This window comes from Sus scrofa, chromosome 7 (genome assembly GCF_000003025.6).
Source record: "Sus scrofa isolate TJ Tabasco breed Duroc chromosome 7, Sscrofa11.1, whole genome shotgun sequence".
Classification (NCBI taxonomy): domain Eukaryota; kingdom Metazoa; phylum Chordata; class Mammalia; order Artiodactyla; family Suidae; genus Sus; species Sus scrofa.
The window spans coordinates 34,812,347-34,826,682 of NC_010449.5; the positions used below are offsets into that span (position 1 = coordinate 34,812,347).

Sequence of the window (14,336 nt, forward strand, 5' to 3'; positions counted from 1 at the left end):
TGGGTCCAGAACCTCGGAGACTCTAGCACAGAGACGAAGCCACAAGGGATCCCTCCCGCGCAGCTGCCCTGGCCTGGGGGATGGGTCTGTGTGTGTCTTCCAGCCTGGGGTGAAAGAAACATTTCGCTCTCACTTTGACCAAGATCTGAGGCATCACACCATTCACGAGTTTGCCTCTGCCTTAACCTCACCTTTCCAGGGATGCTCACCTACTGGGCAGCCTGCGCCCTGGGAAGGCACACTGACTCACTTCTGCTTCTCATCCTCCCACCGGCGTATGGAAATGGAGCTGAATAATGTGCACCTGGGCCCAGAATGTGAAGGATGCGCTCTGGGAGGTGGGAAAGTGTTTCACAGCCCTTGAAAATGTGACACATCGCTGTCATTGTACGGTTAGGAGCAGTCAGTAAGCTACTGCTGGCAAACACCAGGGGAAAGCAAGACTTTCGCATTGGGATGCTAGAGCTGAGGCCTGCAGGAGGACAAAAAGTTTGAGTTCTGGACAAAAGAAAGTGCTTTTCCTGATGGATGGGAAGGGAGAAGACCAACTTCCAAGGAGAGGCGCAGCCTCTTTGGCAGGGCACTCCTCAAACTCGTTCCCACTATTTGGAGGCACATCATGACCTGGTTTTCACCAGGAACACAGCTTGTGAAAGAAGCTCACAGAATATCAGCGGCTTACCGATTTTACGTCTTGCTTCATTGATATTTTCTCCCAAGGCCTTTGCTTCAGAAAATCTGGAGGAGGGGAGAAGAAATGAGAGTTTGACTTTTCCTGTTCCTCCTAAATTATGTTTTAAAAATAAGATATTTCTGAGAGGTCTCTAAAATATAATAAAACTTGACTGAAAGATATAAAAGATAGTTTAAATACATGAAATCTATTAAACAGAGAGATGAAATTTGTATTCATTCCTGGTATGGTGACTTTTTAGTCCCCTCTCCAGCGTAGAATTTCATTCTCATGTCCTCTAAGTTACAACTTTCCATTTCTAGTGTTCTATGATACAAGGGAACCAGAAGGGAGCACGGCTGTAAGGCTTCTGCACGGGGCTCTGTTAGTCACAGTACCAAGATCTTATAGTCAAAGAATACTTAGAGAACATTTTGTTTTTTCTGATCCCCCCCCCTTTTTTTCTGACCGGCAAACTATGGCTGGTCATGAGACAGATGCGGCCCATCACCAGTTTCTGAAAATAAAGTCATGCTGGGGCCCAGTCACACCCATGGCTTATTGTCTATGGCTGCTGTTGTGCTGCAAAGGCAGAGTCCAGTGGCTGGGACACAGACACCAGAGCCTGGAGAGCTGAAAATACTTACCATCTGGCTTATTTCCAGAACACACCTGCTTACTCCTGTTATATATGATGTTAAACCACATTGTGCAAATATAAAAACAAGAAAAAAAAATCCCTAATTATCCTCTACCCAGAAATAAACTCTTTCTGAGATCCATCCAGTCTTCTTTCCAGCCAGTTTTTACAGTGATCAGCTCATACCATATAGTTTATTCCTTGATTTTTTTTTTCCACTTGCATTATGAGTCCTTCTCTCTGTTAGAAACTTCTCCATGATCTTAGGTGGCTGCCTGTAGTCCACCAGGTGTTGTGCTGATGTTTACCTAATGAGGCCTCTCTGTTTTTCGATAGGTGTTCCTGAGATGCCCCCGAGAGCCCGCCCTTGGGCTGGAGAAGCAGTGTGGTAATGGTCGCTAGGAAAAACTTGCCCCTTAGACGCAGTGGGCTCTCAGGCAATGTTAATTGCCCCACCCCCCAAATCTTTCTGGATCCCAGATATCATACTGTCTCATCCGTAAATGCTTTAGCCAGGTAGGATTTTGTTAGAGGCCATGAGGGGAAGAGGGCCCTCCAGGCAGAGGAACAAAGGCCAGAGCACCCCAAGCGGGCCTGGTGGAAAAGAAGCGTGAATTACGTCGCTGCTATTTTCCGAAGGCGTCTCTGCTTGGCTGGGGGCTGCAGAGAGAAGTTTCCAGGGGAGGGGACTACATTTTCTCTCAGTGCTGGGTTTCCCGGAATGCCATCCCTGGCTCCTCACTGAGGGTGTTCAGGCTCATGGCAGGATACGCACGTTCCCTCTTCAGCTAGGGCCTATCACCTTCTGGAGAGCTCAGCACGCTGAATCGCATCACGTGCAGGTCGCTGAGCTGGCCTCTGTCCACTGGGCGGACGGGATCCGAGGTTTGGTCCGGGCCACTCGATGAGAACTCTCTCCCCACTTTACACCCTCCGAGTCGGGGGCTCTAACTGGGTGGTGGTTGCCGTGTCCATCCCCAGTACCCAGAATTCATGGGGTTGGATAGTCCTTCACTGCTCAAGAAGGACCCCTCTTCTGGCCTGGAAGCTTTCGATTCCAGGGCATGAGGGAAATACAAGAACGCAGCTACAAAGCTGCTGAAATTCCCGTCAATGCTGGAGGAAACCAGGGTGGAGCTGAAGAGGGAAGTTCTTGCAGGCGATCTGTGCGGCAGCCCTGCTCAGAGAAGCCCCTACAGGCCTGGCAGGGAGCCCCTCCTTGGCGGTGCCCGGATGTGTCTGGAGCTGCTGAGTGCTGTGGTCACCCTCTGCAAAGAGCCGCCCTGCACCAGGGCTGGCAGACACCGCCGGGAGGCCACGTGCTGTTCCAGGCGCTCCTCTGCAGCCCAGCACCGAGCTAAAAAGGGCCTTCCCACTGAAGAGGTGTGGGCTGAGGGCTGTCCCGTCTCGGGAGACCATTTTCCCTTTACTCTGCAGTTGTCACCACTCCAGGCCACCCCACCCACATGTTTTCCTGATTGCCCGTTGTCAAGACAAACTCTTGCCCGAGGAAGCCCAGCCCTGGGGGAGAAGGGGGCGAGTAAAGGGAGCCGGAGAGATGAGAAAGAAGGTGGCCCCCGCCTTCCTGCCTTCTTCCTCCTTGCCACCCTGCATCTCCACACCTCCCAGCCCCTTCGTCATCCGCCCTACTCTCCCCCACCTTCCTCCTGCCCCAGGCTTGTTCTGGGCTTCTGGAGGGCGAGCCTGCAGACTCCTGAGCTTCCAACATCTAAAAGCACATCTGTTAGGGACACGGTCCAGGGAGCCAACCCCGTGTTCCCAGTGGTTGAACCCGAGCTGCCATTCCCCATTTCCAGAGAGCCGCCCTCCTGGACAATATCTCAGGCTGCTGCTCCGTCGAGGAGGCGTGGCCTACGTTGGGGCGGGGGCGGGGGGGGTGGGGGTGGGGCTGCACCTGGAGGAGGGCGGGGCCAGGGGGAGGCTCCGAGAGACTCAACCAAGACCACCTGGGAGCCCCTGCGGTCTTCTACGCCCCATACCAAGTATTTCTACCAGGGAGTCGTGTGCTGTGTGGCTCAACGTGGGGAGCAGCGGTGCCGGGGGCAATGCCAGCCTGGGGCCTGGTAGGCTGCTCTGTCGCCCCACAGAGAAATCTCCTCGTGGGGACAAGGCCTGGGTCTGGAAGGGTGGAGGGATGCGGTGCTCTGGCTGCTCCTTCACAAGCCTGGCTGCCCGGGACATCCAGCCTTCACGGATCCAACAGCACCCACTGAGCGCCAGGCACCGTGTGGGGCCCTGTCCGAAGAGCGAAACCGATTCTATTCTCTGACTTTCAGGTTACATCCTCCACCTCCCTGTTTTCCCCACCCCCTTAGTTGCTGCTCCTCGGTCTCCTTTTCGGGCTTTTCCTCTGCAGCCTGTTCCTCAGTGGGTGGTAACGGTCAGGGCTGACTCTTAGATCCTCTCCTCTCAATACCTGTTCTCTGCAGGCATTCCACTCGGTGCCTTCATGGGCCGTCACTGCGGACAGCTCCCAGATCTCCAGCTCAGCCCAGCTTTATTTCCTGGCCCACTGTCCCACTGTGCATTTGATGCCCTGCAGAAACTAAAATCCACCGCACCCAGAGCAGAAGTGATGAGTCCTCTGCAGCCTCCCCGCCTTCTCCCCGTCCTCCTCTTCCCTGCGCAGCACCGATGCTGACCCGCGTGCGGCTGGCCTGCACACCGTCCCCTCCGCTCTCGCCGTCCATCAGCTCTGCGCGCTCCAGGAGTCTCACCCACTCCTCATCCACAGTGCTTGCCCTGGCGTCGCACGGAGCTTCCCTCCCACTCCCTCTGCCCTCTCTCCCCCAGACCACAGGGATGGCTCGCTTGCCTCCCACCCCCATGCTGCTTGCTCTGGGCTCTTTCCCACGGTTCAGTCTTTCTAGTTTTCTTGTCGAGGGCAATTAACTTAATATCTTGATTATTCATGGAGTGAACAGCCAGTACTGCCCCCTGGCAGAAAGGAAGCCCGGGCCTGTGCCTATGCCTTTTCCTTCCTCTGTAGATTTGACCCTGACATGGGACCTTGGCTGCCTCTGTTATATTGGGATCAAGATCAATCCGATTCCTTTACACATTATGTATTTATTTATTTATTGTGTGTGAAGGTATTTATTTCTTTTCATTGTTTAAAGTCTTATTGAAGTACAGTTGATAACAATGTTGTGATGTTTTCTGCTGTATCCTTTATACTTTTAGGTATTTATGTATTTATTTATTTTCTGTTTAGGGCTGCACCTGCAGCATACAGAAGTTTCTGGGCTAGGAATTGAAGTGGAGCCACAGCAACGTGGGATCTGAGCCACATCTGTGACCTACACTGCAGCTTGTGGCACTGCTAGATCCTTAACCTGCTGAGCGAGGCCAGGGACTGAACCCGAATTCTCAGGGATACAAGCCAGGTTCTTAACTCACGGAGCCACAGTGGGAACTCCCTCCTTTACACTTTTAAAAACTACCGCTATGCCTCTCCTAACTTGTCCCATTTTCCCATCACCATGGCTGTCCTCTGTCTTTCGTGGAGCAGTTCCCTCTCTGGCTCTCAGGAAGCTGGCTGCTGTATTTGCCTACTTCTGGGAAGCCGTTCTCACATAGTTTTCTTGGCGTTAAGGTTTCTCCAAGTCAGTTTCAGATTGTCATTCTCAAGCAAAAAAAAAAAAAAAAAAAAAAGTGTTTTTGAGTACCATTTGTGTGGCCAGCACTGTTTTAAAAATTGTGGGGAGGCTGAGAAGATTCTAATCTAATCTCTGCTCTCAGGTTGATAATTCTAGTTCAGGAGACAAGGTGTGAATACAAAAAAGAAATGGAAAAATAATAAAGGTTAAAACTGAAGTCAAATAGGAACCAGGGAACTCCTATTTGTCATGGATATTACTTCCAGATGGTGCCACAAGATTCCTTGCCGCTCCTGGTCCAGTTTTCATGCTGGCCTTAGATTGTTCTTCTGTTCTCTGTCTGAAGGATCCGACTGAGTGAAGGAGTGCTTTTCTTGGTTTAGTTCACATTATTAACACCCTCTTTGCCAACTGCAGCTAATCTCCCCATTTATTCACTCTTTTGTTATGTAATGGGTCCTGTGACAGGGGACTCAGTTTGTATGAAAGCTCTGCCACAAAAGAAAGTTAGCTGTGCTGTGCCCGGGCACTGGGATTTGCCAAGGCTGGGGTTTCCAGCCTCTCTTCAGGTTATTATATACCACAAGGATGAGTCATGCCTGAAAAATGCAGTGATTCTGAATTGCCCTGCGACTTGAATTGTCTTCTCTCAAAAAATCCGGCTTAAGAATTGGGCTCACCTGCTCTCACTCACCGAAGAGCAAATATCCTAGTAATGTGCCCACATCTTGTTTCTGTTGTCACAGGCGGGCAGCATGACTTTCCCCAGACGGGTGGGGGGTGGGGCAGAGCTGAGACGTGCTAGAAATTCCCTGTGGGGTGGTAAAGGGTGCGGGCAGGGGAGAGGGGGAAGAAACGCCTTCTATTAAGTCACTCGGGTGTGTGACCTGCTGATGATCCCCTCCTGCAACTTTAAGTCAACTCACACTCCCTGGGGGAGGCTGAGGGAATTGGCAGGGATCTGTACGTGGGCTTAGAACCCACTTGCCCTGGGCTAATGAAGCTGAGCTGGACCAGGGCTCAGGGGTGGGGGTAGTCAGTCCTAAGTCCCTCTTCCATGGATTGTCCAGCATGACGGCTCAACACCAGAGCCGTCGGAAGGCAGAGTTACTTGATGCGAGAAGACGGGAATGAGACAGGAGGCCAGGCCCCTGGGTCCTGGTGGCTGAGGGCCTGGGGAGAGTAGGACTTTTGAAGAAGAAGTCTACTGGAAGTAGAGTTAGGAAACAGCCCTTTAATGCCGACCCGAGTACACACCTCTGGGGCATGTCTGTATTCTTAGGACTGGCCTGTCCTCCCACAGATGGGCCACACGGTGCTCTGGTCACTGCAGGGGATGGGAGCACAGGTGTGGCAAGGTGTGGCATCATGACTGCAGACCGTTTCCCAAAGCGATGGAAGCAGGGAAGTCATGCTTTATTTCGATGTCTGTTCTATGGGCACTGGTGGTAGCTATCTGTTCTCATATAAAAACATTGCTCTTTGTCCTCTGCCATAGGCAGTTGGGAGCATGTACTGTCTGATAAATGAAGGCTCTCCATGACTGCAGACAAAGGTCCAAGTCCCAAGAAAGGAACAGGTCCTGGCTTATCCTCCCCAGTACCAAATATTCCTTTAATAAGTGGTAACACTAAACCAGATGTAGACATTTTAAATATGTGGGCTGGTCTCTTGACTTTCATTCGATTGGAAAAGACTGATTTACTGCTGTGAAAACCTCTTTTCAGAGGAGTGTTTTGTGTGAGTTTCATTAATGCCCTTGCTTCATAGCCACAAGGAAGATGGGGTCTCCACTAGTGCCAGCCCATCCCGCATGACTGAGACGGATTCCCTAAACCCCAAAGCTCATTTGTCCCGCGGGCTGTCAGAACACTCCTGTTTAGAGTTGAGTGACTCTGTATCAGAAGCCTTCTAAAGACCATAACATCGTCACTTCTGCTGTCGCCCGACTATCCCGGGCTGGAAGGAGACCCAAACTCAAGGGTACAGACCTGATCCAGGAGCCCTGCTCCTTCCAGAACAAGGAAGACCAAGCATCCCATTCTCCATAACCAGTGGTTCCTAAGCCTGAGTGTGTGGAAGAGCCACCTGGCATTGGGCTCAGCTGTGGAGTCTTCAGGCTCCTCCTCAGAGGCTCTGGGGTTCCAGGACTATGGACAAGGCCTCTGTCTGGCCAGTGTTTTTCAAACCTTGTGGCAGGTTGGAATCTTGAAACAAACGGATGCTCAGGCTCTGCCTAATTCAGTTATCCTATCGGGGGACTCAGGCCCAGGCTTTGGTAGCTTTCACAGGCTCCACGGGCCATTAGACTATGAAGCCAGGGTGGCGAGGCACTGGCATAAGCTCAGGCGCAGACACAGTGGAAGGGCCTTTGGACGTGATGGCACGAGGTAGCAGGTGTCCAGCTCCCGTGTGCTTGTCTCTGGATAAACAAGATGTCCTGCTCCAGCAGGTCCACCTGACCCGACTGAGAGTGCACGGCCCACACCACTGAGAAGCGCTGGGAGGTTTGCCGAACCCCTGGACTCAAAGGCTGAACTCTGTGGAGGGCGTGTTCCATCTTCCTAGAGGCAGGGCCTCAGCCTTCACTAGATTTACTCTATTTTCTCCCCACTCTCTGTTTTATTCTTTTATTCACTCATGCTTGTGTCTTGCTCCTCTTCTGCTGCCCACAGAGGCAGACATTCTTATGGCTAAAGTAGGCTAAAGTATACCTTTTGTTTTCTTTTTTGGCTGCCCCTTGGCATATGCAGTTCTGGGCCAGGGATCAAATCCGAGCTGCAGTTGTGGCCGTGCTGGATCCTTTAACCCGCTGTGCCGGGCCAGGGATGGAACCCACATCCTGACACTGCAGAGACACTGCTGATCCTGTTGCACCACAGCAGGATATCCCAAAGACCTTTCTTTTGGGCCGTTTTTGCTTGTTTGTGTGCATCTGTTTATAATTTACATAAATGGTGTGTTCTTACTTGGTGTTATCCTTGCTGGTATGTGTGCATGAATCCGTCTCCCGCCTGTCATGTCCAACTCCCCAACAGGTCACATGCACGGAGAGGAGAGCTTCTCCTACATTCTACCTGTCCACCTCCCCAGGAGTGGATGCCCAGGAGGTTTCTCACCCTCCCTGGGCACAAGCAGAGCTGCTACGAACATCGTATACACCCCCCCACCCCCGCCGGCCCCAAGAACTCAGGAGAGATAGTCGGCCCTTGTATTCATAGACAGAACCCGTGGATTTGGAGGCCAACTGTATTGCCTGTTTGATTTATTTTTCATTTTTTAATATTTTGGCTTTTTAGGGCTACACCCAGGGCATATGGAAGTTCCCAGACTAGGAGTCCAGTTGGAGTTACAGATGCTGGCCTACACCACAGCCACAGCAACACAGGATCTGAGCTGCATCTGTGACCTATGCCATAGCTCACAGCAATGCCCAGATCCCCAACCCACTGAGTGAGGTCAGGTATTGAACCCATGTCCTCATGGATGCTAGTTGGGTTTTTACCCCTGAGCCACAACGGGAACTCCCTGCCCATGTTATACATGGGGCTTGAGCACACATGCACTTTGGTATATGCCGTGGGTCCTGAAACCAAATCCCAGATATTGAGGCACGATGACTATAAACTCAGGTGAGGAACTGAATCTTGGGGGGTGCGGACACTTCTTTGATGGAGGAGGACTGTGCGGAGCTCCAGAAGGGCTGCTCCTGCCCTCACTGGATTCCTGACGTGATCCGGGATCCACTCCCCCCACGTGGGAATGGCATTGGCTCACTGCCTGGGCCGTGCCCTCAGTGCTGCCTGCTTTTCTTGTCTCTTTTTCCAGCTCTACCATCTTTCCTGCTGCCTGCAGGAGCTAATAAACCTTCACCTCCAGCCTCAATCTCTTATCCTATTTCCACTTCTTTCTCACAGAGCAAACAGAATTCAGCTTTCATACTCTCCTTCCACTTCTACATGCATCTGCCTCAGTCCATCTTGCTGTGTTTTTCTACTGGGGCCTCCTTCTGGGCTCCCCGGCCTCTGAGCCTTCCTGGGTCGGTCTTTCCCCTTGTTTTGCGTACTCTCTTCTCTCTCTCTCTCTCTCTCACACACACACACACACACACACACACACCACTGGCTTGCTTCTGCATCCTACAATCTTTATCTTTTTTTGCTTTTCAGGGCTGCACTCCACAGCATATGGAGGTTCCCAGGCTAGGGGTCTAATCAGAGCTGTTGCCGCCGGCCTACACCACAGCCACAGCAATGCGGGATCTGAGCCATGTCTGCAACCTACACCACAGCTCATGGCAACACCGGATCCTTAACCCACAGAGTGAGGCCAGGGATCGAACCCGCGTCCTTCTGGATACTCGTTGGGTTCATTACCGCTGAGCCATAATGGTTTGTTACCCTGTATCCTACAATCTTGACTGACCCTCCCCCATTCTGAAACAGGCTTCCCTTCTCCTCAGGCTACTTCTTTTTTTTCTTTAAAAGTGCACATGCTTCTGGGCGCTGGCTCCCCTCTGGGCTCTCGGAGGGATGGTCTTTCTCACCTCCCTCGATGCTCCCTCAGCTCCCTCACGGGCGGCCGCCCCCTTTCCTTTAAAGCTTTCCCTGTGGATCTACCCCCCAGGCCCTGGCACTTCCACGTGTTTTCCTGAGAGGACTCGTCCTCGTCTCGTGTGGCCGTGAAGCATTTATAAACCTATGATCCTTAAAACCTGGGTCTCCTTTTAATTCAACAAATAGATTTTGAAATTGTACTGTGTGCTGAGACCCCAAGTGACATGTGACATACAAATTCACGGTCTCGAACTTGCTCTTTGGGTCTCTAGACCCACACATCCAGCAGTCTGTCTGTTGGCTGCAGTTGGAAGAGTGTGGTGAATTCACAGATGAGCTGAAACGAATGATGCACCTCTGAGTTTTTTCTAAAGGGTCCAGAGCACAGGCTTGCCTGACAACTTGTCAGCAGATGGTGCTGCCTGCTCTGCTTCCAGCCTGAGGGCACAGCGGGGGCCTCTGGGCCGCAGGATGTGCGTGTGTATTACTTTCCTGGACCAGGAAGTGCAGGACTGCTTGCTAAGCAGCCAGAGGGCAGAGATTCTCAGACTCATCATTTGGTCTATGGACTTTTCCCCCCTTGCCTTTAGAGCAGTGAAACAGCGATAGTGTCGCAGGCTGATGAGAATTAAGAATTAAGAGTAGTTCCAGTTGTGGCCCAGAGGTGACAAACCCAACTAGGATCCATGAGGATGCAGGTTCCATCCCTGGCCTCGCTCAGTGGGTTAAGGATCTGGTGTTGCTGTGAGCTGTGGTGTAGGTCACAGATGCGGCTCAGATCCCACATTGCTGTGGCTGTGGTGTAGGCCGGTAGCTGCAGCTCCGATGTGACCCCTAGCCTGGGAACTTCCATATGCTGCGGGTGTGGCCCTAAAAAGAAAAAAAAGAATTAAGACGTGAAGATTGTACACAGAGTGTGTCAGTAACAGCCCTGCCCTGACGTTGCTGACCCAGCTGTGCTTAGCATACAGAGGAGGAAGAGGTGCCCCAGGCTGGATGTCACTCAGTGTGAAACTGCACACACGCTGTGCCCTTCTTGCAGGTGTCAGGCTGGGCAGGTGAGGGAGGACAGAGCAGCAGGTGCGGTGGAGGCTGGCCCAGCTCAGCCTTGGAGGACCAGCTGCTCTCGGAGGCAGCCTTACCTCTGTTTCAGCATCTGTTTGTTGTCTTCAATGGTAACGCTGTCAGCGTGGTCCCTCTTGAAAATTTCAAAAGCCTCCTGGCGTCCCAGGGACATTTCCTCTCTCATTCCTGTTTGGAGACACAGAGAAATGGCTTCAGTCAGTCACAGCATCAGGAGCCCATTAATTTCACTGTCACTCGAGCTAGACCGCAAAGCCAGCCCGGCTCCAGAGGCCCACAGCAGAGAGGCTCCTGACCAGACAGGTGGCCCTGGGCTCCTCCAGCTGGCTGCCCACCCTGAGGAGGACCTCCCTGGGCCGCCCGCTGCACCCTGCAGGCCTGGGCCTGGGCATCCGCGTGACGTGTGGGGGCAGGGTTGGGACGTCTGGTCAGAGGAAATGAAAACCAGGGCACCAAGCCCCGGATTGCCGGGAACATCTGCAAAAGCTCTTTCTGTCATCATTCAGTGCCACATTTCCCCCTGTTTTCCTGTGATGCCCCGTTTGGGTTTTCTGTTCTGTTTCACTCAGAGTTGCCAGGCATTGAGTTGAAAGAAGTATAATCCCGACTGAAAGAGTTAGAATCTAGAAAATTCTGCTCTTAGTCTCCATGTAACGATGCATCCTTGTCTCCCATCTAGTGAGGGGCCCCAGTTCTTGGTTAGGCTCTTAGTCATGAGACCCACATATGGACTGTGGTGAAGGTTCTAGTTCAACAGGCCACCCCCCGCTGCTGGGCCCTGCACAGGGGCCAGGCTCTGAAACCAGAGTCCGAAGGGCTAGAGCCCCTGGGAGCAGGTGGCATTCCTGCCCCAGGCCCTCTTCCTTGCAGTCTCCAGGGTGAGGTCATGCTGGTGTGGGCCTGGGCTCCCGTGGTGAGAGCTGAATGCACGGCTGGATTCTGGAGGAATCTATGAGTCCTTTTTATGCCTCTGCCCTTGGTTCCCTTTCTCCTGCTTTTATCCAGTGAACTTTATCCTGAGGCCCTGGCTCAGTGCTGCCACCTCCGTGGAGCTTTCCGTGAGGCCCAGATTAAACAAGCCCTTCCCCCCCTGTTTCTAGCAATTCATCCATGACCTGCACCGCCCAGTAGACACTGCCACTTCATGTGGCAACCCCTTCTCGTGAAATGAATGTCTCTTAGGAGGTGGAGATAATAGGTTTTGTGAGTCCCCAGTGTCCTGTTCAAAGCCTGGCCTTTAGAAGGTGCAGCACACATCTTAAACGCATCAGGTCAGGAATGAACCAGGATCGATAAGGAGCCTTGTTCTCATTGCCATAGGAACACAGTCCAGGGCTAGAGGGGTTGCTAGGAGGCCTAGATTCCATTGCTATGGGCCACATACCACAGCTCCTTTTGGCCAGACAAAGCCCACTGCGTCCCATCACCCAGCCCTGGGCTGAAGAAATGGACCGGTCCATCTGACACCAATTTAGTGATTACTGTGGATAAAAATAGTGCCACGAAGAATGCCTGAATTGTGAGGCACACAGGGACACTCCACCCTTTTCCAATCAGAAGCAAATGGGCACACGCCTCAGTTCTGCCTCCACATCTGCCCTGCACACTCTCGAGCCGGGTGGGCCTGGGGACAGGTTTGGGGGATGCTCAAAAAGATGAGCCCTGACATATGAGAGACATTAACCAGAGGGTACTTATGCCCAGCAGAGCCCGCCAGGAGCCAAAGGGCCTATTCCACAGCTTCCCCCACCCTGGTCTGTACCAGCTCTGACAGCATATGCTTCATTGTCAGGATTTGTCATTTTGATGATTTATCTTGTCTTTTTTGTTTTCCTTTTTCAGGGCCATGCCCGTGGCATATGGAAGTTCCAGGCCAGGGGTCAAATCAGAGCTGCAGCTACCAGCCTACGCCAGAGCCACAGCAACTCGGGATCCAAGCTGTGTCTGCAACCTACACCATAGCTCATGGCAACACCATGTCCTTAACCCATGAAGGAGGCCAGGGTCAAACTTGCATTGTCATGGATCCTAGTCGGGTTCTTAACCACTGAGCCATGACAGGAATTCCTGCAGAGAATTTTGAAGGTCTCAGTGAGAAATCTGGGGCCAGTGACATGACATATTATACACAAATCACCCATTTTCAAAGGCTTAAAATCTAGTAAAGTAGTCCTTATATGATAGTTATACAGGAAGCCCTGAATGCTTTTGGTGATTTAAAAGGCACCTGGGGCCCTTCAGTGCCATGGGCATATCGTCAGGAATGTAGGACTGGCTTTCCTGCTGCTACAGTGGAGAAAGATTCTGGAATTGGCGTTCTTTGATGGTGATGGTCTCAAGTGACTGGACACGAGTGTTATGGCTGCAATCCTGGCAGCTCTTGTCCTAAGTGTCTGCTCAGGGAGGCCAAGGCCAGGGGTTCAGGACGCCTGTAGACTGAAGTCCAGGCCTGGAAGCCTGCTGGGGCTTCATGGCTGCCACACAGAGGCTGAGCTGAGCTAACAGATAGGGCATGTGGAAAGGGCCCCACAGGCAGCTATGACCTACTTTTTTTTTTTTTTTTTGGCTATACCCATGGCATGTGGAAGTTCCCAGGTCAGGCCTGTACCATAGCAGTGACCTGAGCCCCTGCAGTGACAATGCTGGGTCCCTAACCTGCTGAGCCACGAGGAAACTCCAATTACTTTTTTTTTCTTTTTTTTTTTTTAAGGGCCACATTTGCGGAAGTTACCAGGCTAGGGGTCAAATCAGAGCTGCAGTTGCCAGCCTACACAACAGCCACAGCCACGCGGGATTGGAGCCGAGTCTGATACCTATATACCACAGTTCACTGCAATGCTGGATCCTTACCTCATAGAGAAAGGCCAGGGATCAAACACGAATCCTCCTCATAGATGCCAGTCGAGTTCTTAATCCCCCGAGACACTGCAGGAACTCCGGCTCTATTTTTTTTTCTTTTTAGGGCCCTCGGTGTGACATATGGTAGTTTCCAGGCTACAGGTCGAATTGGAGCTGCAGCAACTGGCCTATGCCACAGCCACAGCCACGCAGGCTCCAAGCCAAATCTGACTTACACCGTAGCTCATAGCACCTCTGGATCCTTAACCCACTGAGTGAGGCCAGGGATCGAACCCACGTCCTCATAGATACTGGTTGGGTTCTTAACTTCCTGAGCCACTGCAGGAACTCCTGCTACTTTTTTAAAAATCACGCCACTCTCGTCCATCCCCATTTGTCGGCTCCCAGTCTAAATCCAGCCCCTTTCGGACTATGCTAATAAACCAGTCCTCACCCCAACTTGGCGTCAGCCACACAATTAATAAGCAGGTTTTTATTTAGAGAAGAGGTATCTCTACCTCGTTTCCCCGCTCAGGATTTAGAAAGCAGCTCTTTCTAGGACAACGAGCCCTTGTCCCTAAGTGCACATCGTGTGCGCTGAAAAGAGCAGGAGCCGAGGAGCTGGAGGGGCTGAGCGCTCAGCCCGCTGATGAGCTTGTCAAGGATTTATTGGTGGACAAGTATTTACTGATCTTAGGGTCCGTGCTATGCATGCGACAGAGATCTCAACATGAGTGAGTCGATGGCAGCGCTAACCCTTGCCCTGAGGAGTTCAAAGTTAGGAAGGGAGAAAGCCAAGTGAACAGATAATTACAGAGAAGTTGCTGTTTGCTGTAAGGGGGGCATGTGTCCAGTGCTGGGAAACCGGGGTGCGGGGAATGGGGAGGGCTCTCTCATCAGGGAGAGTGGGGAGGTTCCTGGAGAAG

General features: G+C 52.1%; 1 protein-coding gene across 1 annotated transcript in view; it reads right to left on the bottom strand.

Annotated features, from left to right (window-relative positions):
- KIF6 (kinesin family member 6) overlaps positions 1-14,336 on the bottom strand; it is a 355,709-nt gene that overhangs the window by 72,011 nt on the left and 269,362 nt on the right. The window contains 2 exon segments of the mRNA XM_003128378.6: positions 683-738; positions 10,632-10,740. Of these exon segments, the coding sequence (XP_003128426.4) occupies positions 683-738; positions 10,632-10,740 (165 nt within the window).